Source organism: Podarcis raffonei, chromosome 5 (assembly GCF_027172205.1).
Source record: "Podarcis raffonei isolate rPodRaf1 chromosome 5, rPodRaf1.pri, whole genome shotgun sequence".
In the NCBI taxonomy this organism is placed as follows: Eukaryota; Metazoa; Chordata; class Lepidosauria; order Squamata; family Lacertidae; genus Podarcis; species Podarcis raffonei.
The window spans coordinates 35666077-35685520 of record NC_070606.1 but is presented as its reverse complement, the minus strand read 5'-3'; the positions used below and the strand labels follow the sequence as shown (position 1 = coordinate 35685520).

The 19444-nt window shown below is 38.8% G+C and overlaps 1 protein-coding gene across 5 annotated transcripts in view; it reads left to right on the top strand.

Moving 5' to 3' along the window:
* The window catches only part of PRKG1 (protein kinase cGMP-dependent 1), a 583893-nt gene that overhangs the window by 486375 nt on the left and 78074 nt on the right, over positions 1–19444 (top strand). For all 5 annotated transcript variants that reach the window (XM_053388611.1, XM_053388609.1, XM_053388608.1 and 2 more), the window contains one exon: positions 14694–14759. In XM_053388611.1, the coding sequence (XP_053244586.1) occupies positions 14694–14759 (66 nt within the window). The remainder of the gene's footprint in view (positions 1–14693; positions 14760–19444) is intronic.

Genomic DNA, 19444 nt, shown 5'->3' with positions numbered 1-19444 from the left:
AAGATGAATATACATAGTTTAGGTCCAAAGAAATGGAAGATGGACAAATCTACAGACGGAGATGGTTTGATTCCGTCCTAGACATGACCTATCACAGAGAAAAGGTTTAACAGAAACTCCATTCAGTACAATGCACATGGGTGTTATCCATTGACAGGAGCTCTGGAGATTAATTTCACTGGGGTTCCTTGCACCTAGGATATGCAGTTGCTATATTCCAGTCTCTGGAAGAGAGACAGAGAACATGACAACGGGAGGCAGAGACTGCCAGAGAGGGTAAGGGACAGGGAAGAAGAGAGAGAGAGAGAGAGAGAGAGAGAGAGAGAGAGAGAGAGAGAGAGAGAGAAAGGCAGTGGCAGGCCTTAATCATGTGCCTGTCTTGATCTCTAAGGAGGCTTTCTCCTAGTACCCTGTTTACTTAACTCATGCAACAGAAATTGAGGTGAGCCAAGAGAGTGTTGGCCACTAATGGGGGGAAAACTGTACATAATGAGGAAGAGGAGGAAGACCACTGATTGAAGGTAAGCCCTGCTGGAAACATACAAGCTGTTTCCTCAGAAACTTCTCTACTTTGCAGACCAGCCAGACACATTAACCTCTGAATTGAAGGATTTCATGTGGAAGGAGAAAAAGCAACAAATATTTTTTCATGTCATGAAAGAGGCTCACATTCCTTAGAAACAAACAAGCCGAAGGGCACCTGCACATACCTTTCTGAATCCAAGAAAGCTTTGGACTGCAACCGATGCATTTGCCATCTTCAAAGGTTGCCTCAGAAATGTATTCCCTGAGTCTTCAAGTGGCTTCTCAGTGGGAAAGTGTTTACATGGGGAAGAAGTTGACATCAAATTCCACAACTGGGATTTTGAAATGCAGCCAGAGGCTGTGAAAGAAGCATGTACAGTTATTGTTATCTCCCGCCCCCCTGCATCTGATTTGCAAGAATAGGTAAAAGACACCTGTACATTCTACTTATCTTTATATGCCAACTTTTCCACTTACTAAGCTGTTCATATTCAGGTAGGTAAATTGCTGTGTAACTTTAATGAGAAATGCGTCTACGTGGGATATTAATTTTTAGCAACATCTTCCAAAGCCATAATTTCAAAGGGCTTAATTAAATGGCATAAATATCACATTATCTTTCATGGTATAAATTTGGGACATCCAGTTTTTTCTTCATGCTGCAAAGAAATATTTGGCTCAGTGTTTATACACTGGGAAATCTTTTTCACAGAAAACTCCTTCAAGCTATAACATAGAAAATGGTAAAAGAAATAATATTTATTCAAGAAATCTCAATGCATTATAAACAAACTGAACTCTTCTGGGGGAATAATTCGGGGGAACAAGCATTGTTCTCTAAGCACATGGATTCCATTAAGAGTACTCTACTTGATCCCCCTACTTGATTTTAGGTAGCAAGCTTTTTGCTAATTTTACCAGTGAACCAATAATTTGTTGTACTGAAAGAGTAATTTGTTAAAACAGCTAACAGAATTTGTGAATAATTTGCATTAATATCTTAGTATCTGTTTTATTTCATTTGACCTTTAAAATCAATTTCAAAACCTAAAATAAAAGTGCATGTTCATATGAAGATTCTCTTCATATTCCCTTATTAATTACTATTTTTTCCTCTACTACCTATTATAGTACATGTATGCAGGAGAAAATCCGAGGACCAAACTACAGGTTATAATGGCTTTCAGTAAATAGAACTCCCAACTTAACATTCTTTTTCAAAAATCAGCCAGAGATATTTATTTGTTTAAATTATTTATAGCCTGGCCTATACAACACTGGTCTCAGAGCACTGAAACAATGCTGAAGTCAGCGCCAGCCAGACCTCAGAGAAGGGGAGAGTTTCCACAGGCAGGGTGCCACCTTGGAGAAGGCCCCCCTTTGTGTCCCCATAGCTCCTGAAAGTGAGATGCAGAGAAATGCCTTCTCAGAAGATTTTAATGCTAGAGCAAGCCAATACAGGGAGAGGCACTCAGGTTCAGCCGTCTAGGTCTAGATGTCTGCCTCTTATATATACATGGATCCATTTTTGATCAAAAACTTTTATATAGTCATCTTCCAATTTACATTAAGCAGAGTACCCTTCCTTTAGATTTCTGCATGCATTAAATAAAATACACTAAAAGCTTGCAGCTGTAAATGGCAGGTAAAATAACAGAGAATTTCTGAAGCTGCTTTGCAAGACAACAATTACCGCTACTTCATTATCAGTCTTACTATCTATGCAATCAGGCTAGTAGGCCTCTTCCTGTAGAATGTGTTGTGTAAAAAGCTAATGACAGAAGTGCCTTCTTACACTGTTTACAAAGTGTGACCCATAACTGATCAATAAACCATGAGCACCAGAGGAATTCGCCTCATTTGTTGGATTTTTCTTTAATTATCTAGCATTTTTCACAAACTGCTCACGACCTATGTGACTATGACACCAATTAAATAATTCAGTGGGAGTTAGAAAAAATTGTTGCAAGAAGGTAAAGAAAATCTCTGAACGGGGCTGCTAATAACATGAAAACCTGTAAATAGAATATTTCTGAATTTCTTTTGTTTTAATGTCAACTAACTAGAAGGAGCAAAATGTAAATGCTTAGATTTATTCCATGAGTCCCTGAGGTGAAAGTGCATTGCAGTATTTGTACAAATATAATACATTTTATATATATATACATCAAGGGATAAAATAAAAACAATCTTTCCAATAGCACCTTAGAAACCAACTAAGTTTGTTATTGGTATGAGCTTTCGTGTGCATGCACACTTTGATAGTACACAATAGAATTCATTTTAAAGGACCCCCACTTATCAGTGCTCTTGGATATAAAGGAATATATATAATGGGCCAGCAGAGATCTTCCTGCCTCAGGAATTGAATTCATTTCAACACATTTTTGTCTAACTTGCTTTGAAAGTTATCCAGCAATTAAGATTTCACCATATCCCCTGTGCAGCTAGGATATTCTGCTTGTGTTATGTGGAACATCCAACCCTGGTTTGTTTGAACTGATTATTTATTTCCTGTGCATAGTAGCCAACTGAACCTTATTTACACTTTGGTCATATCCAAACCATACATTTTTAATTACATTTAAAGAATATGACTTCGCCAATGAATCCTGGGATCTATAGTTTGTTATGGGTTCTAGGAATTGTAGCTCTGAGAGGTATTCTCGGTATTCATTGGAGGAAACCATGTGCTTTAAATGTATATTGTGGATGTGAACAATGATAACCTTATATTTTGTGTCTTCCCTATCTTCTCTTTTTCTAAGCTAGACAGATGCATCTCTTCCTCTCTCTCTCTCTTTCCATCTCATTAACCTTTCTTGGCCCTTCCTCTAATACAGGGATGTCCAACCAGTAGATCGCAATCTACTGGTAGATTCCTGGCTGATCCTGGTAGATTGTGGGATCCTTATCGTGTGCAAAATGCTTTAAATCTCTGTGCAATCCTCCCCAAAAAAGTTCAACAACTCTGGGCACTTCCCTCCTAAAAAAAGATAGCTCAACAACTCTGGGCAATCCACCCCCCCCACACACACTCCTCCTCTCTCCAATGACAATGGGTAGACCACTGCCAGTTTTTTATACTGGGAGTAGATCGCAGTCTCTTAGGAGTTGGACATGCCTGCTCTAATAGCAAACTCGAGTAGTGACTGCCAGTAGAACCAGTGTCAAAACATGGGAAATAAGAGGGGAGGCATCAGCTTGTTCAGTGGAAACCCAAGTTTTGTGGAATTACAGTGAATCACTAAAACAAAAACCCTAAAGCAGGCATGGCCAAACTTGGCCCTCCAGAAGTTTTGGGACTTCAACTCCCATGATCCCTAGCTAACAGGACCAGTGGTCAGGGATCATGGGAACTGTAGTCCCAAAACATCTGGAGGGCCATGTTTGGCCATGCCTGCCCTAAAGAGACAAAGCAACCCCAATCAAGACTGAGCATTCTGTCTGAAATAATTTTGTATAGATCTCACTTGTAGTACAATTATTGCAACCCTGCATGCAGGGCCGGGTTTAGATTTGATGAGGCCCTAAGCTACTGAAGGTAATAGGGCCCTTTATATGTCCAGCTGTCCTTTGTCAACAACAAATTGTTGCTGTTTTTTGTGTTGAATATATGCTATATAGTAATTAATGGACCTAATAGGTATCTAAAGCCATTTGCACATAAAAAATATGTATTTTATCAAAGTAATTGTTGAACTGAAATACAAATAAGAAGAATTTAAATTTGGGGGAGGGGCAAGAGAGTGGGGCCCTAAGCTATAGCTTGTTTGCTTATACATAAATCCAGCACTGCCTGCATGTCAGGGATGAGAAACCTCTGCCCCTCTAGATGTTGTTAGACTCAAACCTCCATCAACCTCAGCCAGTATGACCAATAATCAGGAATAATGATAGTCATAATCCAAAAACATATGGAGGGCCACATATTCCCTTTTCCACCTGTGTGGTGTTTGTTGTCTAGTTCTATTAAATTAAATGTATCCTACTTCTCTGGCACTTCTTAATTTTGTCAACTTTATTTTAATCTAGATTTCTGATTTATCACTTCTCCCAAATACTAATAATGAAATCAAGAAGGTAACAAATGATAACACTCTCTCTCTCTCTCTCTCTCTCTATATATATATATATGGACTGTGAAACATATTCTCTGAAAAACTGTTCATCTAATAAATCAGTCTGCTTAAAAATGCAACCAAGTTGTTTGCTGCCTACAAACAGTGAGATCGTGAATTAAACAAAAACTAGAGTAGTGAAGTGAAATGTTGCTGTTCTCTGTTCCTTGGAGCTGTACTTGATTTACAGAGCAGGTGTCATGGGAATCTATTGAAGAATCCTCACTGCGAAGCAAGAGAATATAACTGTCAAAACTTTGCAATTATAATGCTTTAAAACAGATAACATGCTATGCACAAGTGGTAACAAAGAAGAGCATACATTTCTATATATTTTCAGCACTGTTAAAATTTTATTTATTCATTCTACATGAATGCTTTCCCTCCAACCTGAACCTTCCTATGCTACTATGATAGCTGTCTGTCAAACCTTTTACTGTCGTGGAAACCAAACAGAAAACTTTTCTGAGTGCCTCATAAAAAGTGATCTGATCCAATGTTGCTCTGCAGATCATTCAGGGCTTCACAGGTATTTTATTAACAACCTTAAGAAGCTGTTTGTTAGGGGAAAGGGGCAGGAGGGACTGAGTTCAACCCCCAGTGCTCCTCACATCATTATGTAGCTTTTTTTAAAAACACACACACCAAAGTACCCTGGATGGGGTGCCCTGGCTAACTGAGCTGAGATGGAACTGCACACGAGACCATAAGTTGCACACATGATTTCCTGTTCAAATGGGTCACGTGTGCAGAAGGCAGCCACTTTGTGTCATCACATGGATTAAGTGGGTTAGAGCTGTTTGCTGTTGACAAAATGCACTGTATGTGGCATTTTTCTCCTCTTTTGCCTGCATTGGCCTTGTTTGTCTTCTCTGCTGTTTGATTTGATTGGCTGTGGAGACCTTTATTTTCATTGATGATGTCATAACACTGTCTGACGTGATGACATCACTAATATCCCTAAGCAAATCCCATTAGCTTCCAACCAATCAAATCAGGCAGCAGTAATACGCTGAGTGCCATGAGGGCAAAAAAGAAGTTAAATGGTATTGAGAAGCAGCAGCGAAGGGAAGCAAAAGGGCATCGGACAGTGAAATAAAAACACACTATGTTTAGAAAGGTCTGCTTAAATCAAGCCATCCTACTCTGCAGTCTGGGATTATAACCTTGTGGGTCACAGGCCTGGGTTGTTTATGTTGTTCAACCAAATAATATGTCACTTAGGAGTTCCTAGCAGTCGGCCCTTTTTCATATTTGATCTTGATCTCTTAGTTACCAATGTTAGTAATTTTAAAGATTTGTGTCAAAATTGTAAAAAAAATTCATACATCATTTAGTTGAAAATAAATCCTTGGATTTTAAATACAACCAAGCGAATTGCAAAATAAACGAGTGAAATTCAGAGCACGTGGCTATCTGACAGTTGCTGTATATCATTCTAATGAAATCTGACATTTGTGGAGGTAGTCTCATTTTCCTCTGTGCTTGCTTTCCCTGTTTGGTAGTTACATGATGTTAATGACCTAAAGAATCCCTTTGCCTTATGTAAATATGGTTAATCACATATTGCACTTAGGAAATTTGTGTGAAATGAGAAGGGAATAAGAAGACTGTAATCTTGTTTATTTCTTTAAGTGTGGAACTTTGCTAAATTAATCTGCAGTTTATGGTAAATTAATGCATCTAATTAATCAATTATTCAGAGCTTACTTCTTATTGGGAATAAAATTAACTGTACCTACTGCTATATTCTTAGACACACAATAATTTTTGCGATAGGAAGGGCACTTTCAGTGTTCAGTATAAATGCCATGTTCCATTATTGCTCTGAAAACTCCCTGGGAAATCTAAGGATTTCTAGAATGATTTGAAATGCAAGGAGACACATTTTGAATATAGTAGCATAAGAACACTTGCCATACTTTCTAAGTGTTGTTGCATTGTGTGGGACTTCCCTGTATGTGATGGGGAAATATAAATGGATGGAGTGTCTATAGTATATTAAAGATATTTTAATAACATCTAATACCAATTGAAAACTATTTCTCTAATAACGTCCAAAGCAAAAATTTTCAAAATTGATTAGTATGGCTCATGAACTTCCATAAAAATATACAAGAATTAAAACAAACTGAACAAATAAAGGTAACAGCCTTAAGCATAACCAAGCACGTTTCAGCCAACATGGTCAGAACTAAATAACTAGTTTTGCAACTAATAAGTCAAATACTGTATGTGCAAACCTCACCTGTATGTAAACGTGCTTCGTGGCTCTAAGAAGCTATATGAAAGAGATATGATCATATGGCCGTTTGAATACAACTTTTTGCAGGACAAGGCCAAAAGGAACACACACACATTGTTTGAACATTAAATAGGCCACAGACATCTATCAGGTTTTCTGCAAATTGACATTTGTTCCAATTCAGCAGTAAACAGTGGGTTTTCATGGGGAAAACAGCGGGCCAAACACAAAACTTCTCAGGCCTGTGACTTGACAAACAAAAGTGTGGCTGGGCCCTAAGTGGCTTTGTCTAAACATGTAGAAACCTTCTTGTGATTTAGAACACTGATAATACAGATCCCAGTTATAGGGAGCCTTCAAAATGTTCTTAGCTGAACCTGCGTTGAAACTCTGCGCAGACATAAGTGTTAAGTACACAAAAGTTGGGAGTGGAGAGGGTAGCACATGGGGTGCATCCCCCCCCCATTACCCTACACTTTGTCCTCCCTAAAGTAGGTCTTTCTTTTGGGCTTTTACAGAAAGTAAGTGCAAGCTAGCTCATAAAATAGTCATAACAGATATTCAACCAACAAATTCTTCCCAGTTTCTTGGAGGAAGTAACTGGCATCTTATAACTGGTTCTGAGATTCCCTTACCATCTCAACACATTGCATATGGAGGTGATCTGTTTTTAGAATTTGCCATCATCTAACAGAATAGCTGTGTTGCTCTGTTGTGAAACAGAATTATAAATATCAATACGCTTTCCAAGAAACAGAATGGATGGCTCCATCCTTCATCTTGAAGTTTTGAAATCCTTCAGGAGAATGGTCCAACATGCTTATTCAAGTGTTTCAGAAGTCAAATTTATACCCTGTCTTTCATCTTTTCCCATCCCTCACTGTATGCAGGCTAAAGCTGTGACACATACATAACAGCAAGCCAGAAAGCAAGTGTTAACAGCAGAATCAGTAAGAACACGTTTTGCAAGCTTGAAGAGGTGAGGGAAGGCAAGGTCACGAAGGCAAAGCATTCTGACACCATGTCAATAGCCAATTGTGGCTCCTCAGAGTTTGCTAAATACCAAACCTCGACCTGTGTTCTAGCTGTATTTTATTATATGCAAATGAACATATACCTAATTTCCATAAAGTTGACAAAAAATGTAATTAATGCATTGGTTAGAAGTCAGAACGAAAGCTCAGGGATGGATTTCCCAGCATAAAAAGAAAAGTAAAGTGGTACCTCGGGTTACATATGTTTCAGGTTACATATGCTTCAGGTTACAGACTCCGCTAACCCAGAAATATTACCTCAGGTTAACTTTGCTTCAGGATGAGAACAGAAATCGTGCTCCGGTGGCGCGGCGGCAGCAGGAGGCCCCATTAGCTAAAGTGGTGTTTCAGGTTAAGAACAGTTTCAGGTTAAGAACGGACCTCCGGAATGAATTAAGTACTTAACCCGAGATACCACTGTACAAACTTTGATAAGCCTGCTTTTTGATTTTAAGATTCGATTTAGAGAAGAGTTACATTCAACAGCAAGGCATTATCTGTGTAAAACACAGAAATGAAAATCCATCCCTATCCTTCTGGGAATATGGTGGATGACAGCCCTAATTGCTCTCTTAACACTCCTATCATATGCCCAGCAACATAATTTCCTGTAGGTCGAACTAATGTCACCCCCCACTGGAGCTAGAGAGTAGTTAATTTCTTTTCAAGTCAGCTCCGTAGTTTGGATGGACTTTTTAAGATTACAGAGCGCAGCTTTGCATAAAATATTTATGATACTTCAAAAGGAGTGTCGGTAAAAATTCATTTTAGAGTTTATTTTCTTAAAGCTAATATCTGGTAACATAAAATATGTTTTTGCCATTGGCACTGTTTTAGATTCGAAATTATAAGATATTGCTGTGTTACTTTTAGCTGTGATTGGAGTGTACAAACAAACCAATACTCATGCCTCCCTTCTTCCTCAACCACTGTCGTAGAAGGCAGGTGGCATTGTGATGATGATGATGGTGGTGGTGAAGCATCCTTTCAACACAAAAGCTGGAAGCTTTCTTCTAAACAAATATAAAAATCCTTTGACAGTATATCTTACAATTTTGAAGCTACAGTTATCCCAGTGGCAAAAACATGTTTTAAAATGCCAGAGATTAAGTTTATATCCCTCAACCAAAACCCCTAGAGGTCCATTCTATGACCTCTCGGCATTACTAGGGATGAGTGGGTGTTCTCAACTCTACTCTGTTACCTTTGTGAGGTTTAATTATTCCTTGTGTTCCACTCTTGTTGCCCTCCAGCAAAAAGGAGACTTTAGAAGTATTTATAACACATTTTTCACAACGAAAAAAGTTAATTTCTTTGAGTTTTATGAATATAAAACATTAACGATGATTCCTGGGCTGGGGGGATTACTTTGGCTCATACCCAAGAGCATGGTTTGACTCATGCAAGGCTAGAGACTGATCTTCACTGATCACCCCTGCCCAGTGACCGTATGAAACCCCAAAGACTGCTTCTGAAGATTGGGGCACCCTTCAGAACAGAATGGGATATAGCGTGGGGGACTTGAGTGGGCCATGGGGAAACTCAGGCCCAGGGGAGGGGGTCATTGGTTGCCCTCTAGACTTCTCTGTGTGAACGCTGAGATTCTCATCAGGCCACACACCCACTTTTCAGACCCCTTGCTGGTTCTGCTCCACATCCTCCTCCAGTTCTTTTGTTTGCTTTTGCTTGTCTGGATGGAGATGATAGATGATAGATAGATAGATAGATAGCTAGATAGATAGATAGATAGATAGATGATAGATAGATAGATATAGATAGATAGATGCATGTGTAGAAACGGTGGAATTTTTCATGGTTGGACTTCAGCCTACTGTACAGAGACAAGAATTGCATCCATTGCCACACTTGTCCCTGGCATTTGGCCCCCATAATGTTGCCTCTGATGAAATGCAGCCCTCAGGCTGAAAAGGGTTCCCTACCCCTGAATTATAGTCTAAGGGTGGTGCTCCAAGTTGTTCCCAAACTTATGCATGCCAAGATCATACACATGCACGGGCATAGACAGAGGTGTACTGGATTGGTGGGGGGAGATGCCAGTCACAAGAGGATGCAGCCACAGTAGAACACATAAAGCAAAGGCGAATAATACTTCTTGGCACCGGAACTTCTGTGGTGCTAGCAAGGGAGTAAAAGAAAAGAATCTCACAGCGTGAACCTGCTAACAGAAATCAGAAAGAAGTGCATGACTAAATCATGATAAAGGGGACATTTCAGAAGCATCTAATCTCCAGGACTCAGTGATGGCTATGAATTACACACTGCTGATATAATTTTCTTCTGCCTGCTCTGTAATCTGAATCTTCTTTGGTGAATTAAGAAAAAAATTAATACTGTCAGTTCAGCATAGCCACCTGCTTAGCACAGATTGTGTACAGCAGAAAACTATAGCTTGACTGTATTAATCAGGGGTTCATTTGAAAAGCTACACTTAGCAGGGTTTCAGTGGCAATTAATAAAAAATATTTAGGAAACATGGCATATGGTGCCATAAATTATATACTCAAGCATAATGAATTTTAAATCCATTTCCTTCACAACTTCTCTTCCATTTGATACTGAGCAATGAGATCCTCAGCTTTTGCAGTTTGTAGCCACTGCAGACAACTGTCTTTTATTATGACGGCCAGTTCTTGGAATGCTTTCATAGCAGCTTGGCCAAAAGAGGTTTAGCAGGTTCTGGTTTCCCTGTCAAAATCCTGCATTTATAGAAATTATGCCATGGTACAGACTCCTGTTTGTTTCCTTTAAAAATAAATAAATGCTTGCATTCTTCTTCGCCCTTCAATTTACAGTGGCATGAGATATTCTGTCAAATGTGGAACCTCAACCAGGAACCTCTTGTCTCCTTTTTTGAAATGGCATACACTTGGAACTACAGGGATTTATTTCAATAGGTTTTGGTGGGAGACATGTATTTCTCATTCATATTTGCCTGGAGGCAGTGTGGTGAAGTGGATAGCATTTGACATAGGAGATTAATGTTGAAATTGTCATGACACTATCTGGGCAGCCTGGAACAAGTCATTATCACTCATCCTACCTCAAAGGGAAGATAGAGAAGAATTGTAAAACACTTTGGCCACAATCCAACACAGGATTAAACCCATTTAACTGTACATGAGATTGTAGGCAGGATTTCCATACTGAAATCAGATGTAATAGTACTTTGTGGAGATCCCAGTAAAACATGACACCTGTGTCTGACATTCATTTTTAAAAACATATATTCTGCATTTCTCATTTGAAGTACAATCAAATGACCAATAATTTAAACCTCAATTTTTCAAATAATAGTTCTTATCCTTCATTTTTCATTTATCAGGTGATTTTCACAATCAGATGTTAATGAATACAACAGCAGAAAGTTTGCATTTACCCGCAACCTACAAATAACACTTAACACATGTATTGAAATAACTAGAAAGAGATAAATATATCTGAATTACAGTATATTTATGGACTATTATTTTTATTATTACTATTAGCATGAATATTCATGAAAATTTATTCTTCTCCAGAATAACACGTGGTGTATTTCAAGTACTAGTCATATGCTCTGGTGGCCTGTTTGGGGCTGCAGTCTTATTCACACTTAGGTTCTATTGCAATCAATGGGTTTTACTTATGAGTAGCACTGTCATAAAACTATTATGCATCTTGAACCAATTCTAGGAATCATTAACCGAATAAAGCTCCTCCCCACCCACCTTTAAGGGTTTTATTTTGATTTTAGCAAGCAGCTTCATTTTGATACTGAAGAACAGAATGTGTTCTTCACAAGGAACTGTAGGAAACTGCTGAGCTAGACAAGAAAATAAGAATAAAAAAAAGTTTTGGCATGCAGATTAGCTTGATCCCTTATGTGGGTTAACAGGTGTCATGTTTAAGTGTGTGCTAGTATAAAGCATTTGCCACTACATCTGTTGGCGGCAGAAGATCTCAGTGCAGCAGAGCTGTTAAGAGAGTGTGGATGATGAGAGGAGGTGCCTTCAAGTAGATGAACTTTGTGCTGCTTTGTGGCTCAGCAATATGCTCTTCTTATATTTTGCATCCTGCTTGCAGGAGATACTTCCCAGAGCAGCTGTGACCTTTTCCAAGCCTAAAAGGTTTTAAGCTGGAAGGTCTGTAAAATTCCTGAGCTGTGCCAGAGCCCAAGGTAGGGTCGTTGGATAGAAGGGAACAGTAGTTTTCCCAAGGAGGAAAATGGTAACTGCAAGCTCTTAACTATGGGCTACTCTGACAGTGAAAGTGACTCTGAGAATGAGGGTTATCTCTCTGGAAGTAGTGATGAAGAATACAGCCTAGAAGTTGAACAAACCTGCGAGTCAGTGCTCACCAGATTGTATTTTCATAATGATTTTATGCTGGTGGGTTGGGGGGGGGAGCGGGGTTGGCAGTGTGATTGTCTACTGTGTACTGCATTATAATGAACATTTGGATTAGACTAATAGAAAGGAGTATTAATAACTTGCTGCATGTTTGGAATTGGAATCATTTCTCACATCTTAATCTACTGACGTAAACAAACTGTTATTAACTTAGAGGTATATTAAGCACCATAGACAGACAGATATGTAACTTAATGTAATTGGGTTAGTATTCCTAAATTGTAATTAAACTTGGCTCTTTTTTGCTAGTTTTCTAAAAGTTTGAGCTCAGTTTCTAAAATAAACTGTAGTAAGCTCTGTTACGTTACTGTTTTCATTGTGTGTGACTCTTTACGTTAAAGAAAACATTAAGTAACATTTGTTTCTTCCTGATCTACCCCTGCCTTCACAGCCAGTACTGAAATGCACTTTAAAAAAAGAAAAAGAAGGCATGTGTAAATTCTGTGTTTTGCACATTGTGCTTCGGCACTAAAAATCATATAGTGTCATCAATGACGGTAACCAAAAGCCAGCATTAAAGATGCATACACAATGCAATGAAGAAATGGAGTATTCTGCAATTAGCTAAAACTTTGAAAGCAGTGGATCAGGATTGATGTGTTACTGCAGGTTTGCTGATACCATAATTTTATTAAATACATACCTTTTTAAAAAGCCATATTACACTGCCAACTTCATATCAGATTTTGATTTATAAAGTTGAGAGTCAATTTGTATACTTGTATATCATAGAAAAGTATCATTTTTATCAGTAAGAGAACAGAGTTCTTTTGTACTAAAACCCCTTTTGATTGAGCAGTGCTTCTATGGAAAGTGTTGATAAGCTATCAGTGCAATATTGCAAATGGCCTTCAAACAGCATTACAGAGATGGTGTTGCAGGTACAATATAAAATCCAAATGTGAGGATAACAAGTGGCAGCTACAGTGAAATGTTGTAGTGTGACATTTTCTTTTCCAGAGGACTGTTCCATTCAGTTCCCCCGCCTCCTTTAATAGTCACTGTATATTCTATTGCCACTGATCATGCTCAATCTTCATTGGGCCATTGTGACTCCCACCCTCAGAGGCCCTGCTGAAGTTTTAGCACCTTATGTATTGCCTCCTGAGTTTGCAATATGTATATATTGAGGGGTGAGGGACCTATGACTCTTCAGATTTCACTGGATTAAAACTCCCATTATCCCTGGCTGTGGGCTATATGGTAAATACCAGTACTGGCTCAAAATAATGATGGTATAAAGGCCCAAAACTACATGACTGTGGCAGACTGGAGGTCTGTAAATGGGCCCCTGCCAACTGCTTTTGTCCCTGCAACCCATCTCTCCCTCCCTCCCTCCCTCCCCCCCCTCTCTCTCTCTCTCACACACACACACATGCACACACACACACACAAACTGACAGTCCACTACCAGAAGGTGGTCTACTAAAAGCTGTAGGGGGGAACCCAAGCAGAAGGGGAGGCTTAGTACATTTGACTATTTAAATTGCAACTCAACTGCCTGTTGTCAGGTACAAAGGTGAGGGCTTTCTCTGTGGTTGCCCCATGACTTTGAAGTTCACTACCAGCAAAGCTGCTGCATTTCGTTTCCTCTGAAAAGCCTTGAAGACCCAATTAATTATTTTCACTGGCATGTGTAGGTGTGATTCTCTGTGATGCTGCATTTTAGTTCTTTAGTGGTCTTTAAAAAATGCTGCGTTTTGCTTTAGGGCTGAATGTGTATTTGTTATCACTGGTTTTAGTAATTGGGTTTATGGGAAGTTTTGTAATGTATTATATTTTATTATCATAAGAATTGTATTTTACCTGCTATTTTGCATGTGGTATTGAGTGATTTCAACTTGTAAAAGTGGCCTTTAAATAGTCTAAATAAATAAATAAATAAAATAGATTTTAATCCAGAACAGGCCTGCTTTTAAAGCCGCAGTTCTGCAGCAATCTCATCTAGTTTGGGATGTGATCTTCTGAAGAACTTTTTTGGCATCTTTAAAAATGACATGCAGATAATGATAATAACACTCAGTTAAATATTCATGCTTCTTACGTGGCCCTTGGTGCTGAATTAGTTGCTCATTTCTCTCATACTGAACCGCAAAGTCAGAGAGACCCATAATCAAGATAAATGAATTTGTAAAAAGGCATAGAAATGACTGAGTAACCTATCTGCTGAGAAAATGACTTCTTATGATAATGTTGTTTTGGAAGCATTTCTAAAGAGCCTCAAGATTTAAAACAAAACAAGACATTATTTTTTAATGGTTTAAAATATAATAAATCACTAAAACATAATTCTCATTTGTTTACTTTACTGTAGAGACTGTTGGCAAATTGTGTAAAATGCATATTATTGTCCTTTCAGGGAAGATGTTCGGACAGCCAATGTTATCGCTGCTGAAGCCGTAACATGTCTTGTCATCGACAGAGAGTAAGTGTGCCATTTTTTACCCTATGATACCAGTTATCTCAAACTGATCCTTATTGAAGTTGTGTGTATTGCCCTTCATCATACAAGTGATCACAGGATGACTTTTAACACAATACTGTATACACTTAGGTCCCGCTAGCCAAATGCTCTTTATATGAAAAATTCACTTATCCAAACATGAGGAATTAGTACCCAAACCTCACTGTGCACATCGTAGATTCAGATACTCAAACAGCCACACCTTCACGTAGTACTGCAAAGAAATAAGCAGCCTTAAACAAGACTTCCTTTTTGTGCTTTACTGGTCCATGGCAGCGGTTTTGCCAAAGACTATGGCACAGTTTCCGGGCCATCCTCAAGGGAAGCATGCACTACAGTGGAATGTTATTCTGATCCAGGAATGGCTGTAACTGATGAACCAGCCATAGCTGGTAAAAGACACGCCTTGCCACACAAAAGCACTTGGACCTCGTGACAGAGTACCCCCAAGAGTACCCCCTTCCTACATTGGGGGGCACTTTACTAATCCGGTATTGGCATAAGATACACAAATTAAGTTACAGTTGATATGTTTGGCAGTGACCACAGTTCTAGTAAAAGGACTCTGGGATTTGAAATGACTAACAAGGATAACTCCTATCTGGTCTCACAGATCCCCAATACTGTCATTCTTTCACTGTTGTTGTAGTTGTTGTTAAAATTTTTTACTACCCTTAATCCAAAGGTCCCAGGGCAGTTCACAACAGAAAAATTCAGCAGTTCCAAGCTTCCTGGAGATGTGATTTTTTAAAAAAACAACAACAACAGAATAATTAGCATTTCTTTATCTTAATTCCTACATCAATATGAAGCAATTATTGGGTTGCTAAATGAGAGTTTTCATATAAATTACAATATGTTGGATGTGCTCTTATTTCACTTTAATCAATCTATAAATGATCCCCATACCCTTTTAATGAAATCCTCAAATTGAAATACACTCAAAGGGATGGAGGGTGAAACATTAGATAGTAACATTGAGAGAATACATGGAGTATGGAGTATGGCAAAAAGTTCTAGATTATTTTACTTTAAAGCTCTATTGTGACCATAAATGTGTAAGGGGGGGGGTTTACATACATACATACATACATACATAGCTGCAAGAAGTTAATTGACAATGTATTCTATTTATTGAAGTGTAAGAAAACACTGCTTCAAAGGAAATACATTGTTAATTTAACTTACAACCCACTGGAATTTCACTGGGGCTGTATCTGATATAAACAGATGGGGGCTGTTAGGAATTTGAACTAAATAGCTTCTGTGACACATTTACAAGAAAGGTTCCATGTTACATAAACCAGCCATTATGCTGCATAAATCCATAGGGAAAGATGGAAATTAATGAACCCAATTAGACACATTCGACAGATATTCATTGAGGAAAGCCGCTAAATAATTACTCACATTTTATTTGAACTATTCAGTACAAACATTTTGCAATTGGAACTTAATCATAATCAAAATAAATAGGTAGAATTAATCCAAAATTAGTCTTTAATCATTTGGTAATTATTTTTTATTCTTATGACAGCAGCTTAATATGCTTTTCTTTTACTACTGACAATGTCCTTGAAGTAGCAGGAGAGTGCATATATAACTCTAAACTTCTGGGACTCAAAGTTAATCCACTGCGTACCAGAGATTTCAACAATGTCGTGCAGCTGAGTGTGACTGCATTCATGCTATTTATAGTGGAATATGTACTTAGTTGTATTGTGACCCTGGAGAATCTGATTTTGCAGACAGCGTATCCATTTCCAACACTCAATTAATTATATACATGAAGCTAAGTGGAGAAACTCATTGTAGATTATGGGAAACCTATTAGGCTTTGTAGAAAAATAAATAAATAAAGGACATGCTTGAAGTCTCCTTTAATAGCTTACGTCAATGCTTTCTTCCCTCACACATTATTCAAGTTTCATATAGAGGATGTAGTCCCGAAACCATTAATCATCATCATCATCTTGCTTATGTCCCTTAAAATCAATGATGTCAAACTTACATATTTTATTGTGGGTGTCAGAGCTCCCTTGATGTAAATGAATATTCTCTGATTAGTGTATGAAGGTCACTGCCACAAGAATATGACAAAGTTAGATGGCTTTAAAAGGAGGAGTAGACAAATACATGGAGTTTAGGTCCATCAATGACCACGTCATAGTGGCTATATGGTATCACCACGTTCAAAGGTAGTATGCCACTGAATGTCATTCAAACGTAGGATGCTGCCTTACACTGAGTCATACCATTGGTCTATCTGGCTCAGTATTGCCTACATGTCCTGGCAGTAGCTCACCAGAATTTGGGAAGATCTTGGATTTTCTGCATGTAAAGCAGATGCTTTATTAAGCCACAGCTCTTCCCCCAAATTGCTGGGCTACAACTACAGCTGAGGGTTATTTTCTTTAAGAATTGTCTCTGGGTTTCTCAGAGGAATCTTGTTGTCCACCACCACAAGAAACGGGTTGCAGGACTTAATAGGCTTTCGATCTAATCCAGAGGAGCTGCTCTTGTATTCTTAAATTCTATTCAATTCCGTGAAGGTGGCGGCTCATTAGAAACAAAGGGAGTGGCTCCACAGAACTATCCCTAGCTTTGTAGTGAATGAAATCTGCTCTCACAAGACCACTGAATTTGAAAATTTGAGTGCAACCCCAGAGAGAGTTAATCACAGGTAACAGAGAATCTAAATCCCTTGGATTCCAATTTAACCAGGCTTGCAAAATTTTCACACATGAGTATTTAATCACATTTGAGCCTCTCCTGTATAATCCCATGAAATGGTTAAATCTGAACAGAAAGCATAAAGAAGGTTTTTGTTATGAGAATTACCATACCTGAAATGAAAGGTCAGCAGATTGGGTCTTGGCTCTGCCCACAGCTCAAAGGTAGCTAGGAGCATTTGGGGATGCAGGGTTCCCAGAATTCAGTTTGCTCATGCCTTTGTTGAGTGCAGCCAAATCTCCATTTGTCCCATTCTTTGCTCTCTCCTTGGGTGTTTTTCATATACATACCTTGTCTTGCCCCTTCTTACATTGCTGTTTTTAATTCAGTAGCTTGTTCTTCCTCTGTTCTGCTGGTCCACAAGCTCCTTCTCTGGTGTTTTTTCCTTGGTTCCTTCTCTCTTTGTCTTTTCCTGTCAAAATTAAAAAAGGGAGTTAGATCAGCTTGCCAGCAGCATTTACAATTTCTGCCTTCACTAGGCAAGAAAGTTGTTACCTCATACCACACAGATAAGCGGGTAGCCAGAAAAGACTTGGTGGCAAGAAATCCCTGGGGTGGGAAATCGCAGGGAGGCCCCTTTCTTTATTGCTAAGGCACCTGTTGCCTCAGACCGCTTTTGATTTTTCTCCTCCACCTTTTCAGTCAATAGAAGCCATGCTTATACAGATTAAGCAGGCTGTTTGGGACATCTTCCTTCAGGAACCCTACTCCTGGCCAGTGGCATAGCATGGGTTGCCATCACCTGGGACAAAGAAAATTTCCACTCTCAACACCCTCCAGACTTATAGGTTCCTGGTAAACTTCAAGAAGAGCCAATCCAAACAATCAGCTAGTCTACCTGAAAACCCTGCTGGGCACCTCCAGAGGCCCAACTTCTCTTCCTCCAGAACAAGTAGAACAGATCAGCTCAGAGGTTTGGACCTTCATCAAATCTCATGTCTATTGCATGGGTTCTATTTCTGTGCATCTCATGTCTATTGCATGGGTTCTATTTCTGTGCATCTCAGTGACACACATCACTGAGGGCAAAGCACCACACCTGTCCTCTCCATTGGGCTCTACTGCTCTACCAGTAGACATCACATCAAGCAGACACCTGCACGTCAAACTCTCCAAACACCTCTGCCGAGCCTTGTGATCCAACCAGCAGATGGGTTCTCCTTTTCACGATCGTGACTTTTGAGGCAAATAAGTGCCTGTTCTGAAGTACAGCTCCATGTTTAAACATTGGGAAATTGAAGGATAAAAATATTGTGGCACCAAAAAAGAAAAAGAAAAGGTTATCTGAAACCAACCCTATGTTAACAACAGATGTATGAGCAGACAGGTTAGGACTTAAAATAGCTTGGTCTAGGGCAGCTGGTATAATATAACACTAATGGATTTACCGAGTATTCCCAACATCAATTCTCTGAATTTGTTGTTCTGGTTCTTTTTTATGTTTTTTTAAAGAGAGCCTCATTAGTGCTGACAGAATACTGGTGATATGAAGTGAAACACCATGCTGAGAATAGCTTCAGAATTAAAGGAAATATGCCAGTAAAGTATTTGCAGCAATTTCCCATTTTATCCACTAGCCAAATGAGTATATGTGTTGAAGTCCAAAGTAACAACAAAATAGACAATTGAAAAGTAAATAAAAACACAAGAAGAGCCTTGCTGGATCAGATGAAACATCCATCTTCACCCTAGGACTGTGCTGAACATTCTTTCGGGAATATTTTTGGCACATTCGTGAGGGTGTGAGAAGGGCAAAAAAAACACAATGGCATGAAAACATTATCAAGATGCCTGGAACACTTTTTGAGCAGTTACTTATTGTTATAAGTAATTCAGTGTTTCTCAAACTTGGGTCCCCAGCTGCTGTTGGACTACAACTCCCATCATCCCTAGCTAGCAGAGCCAATGGTCAG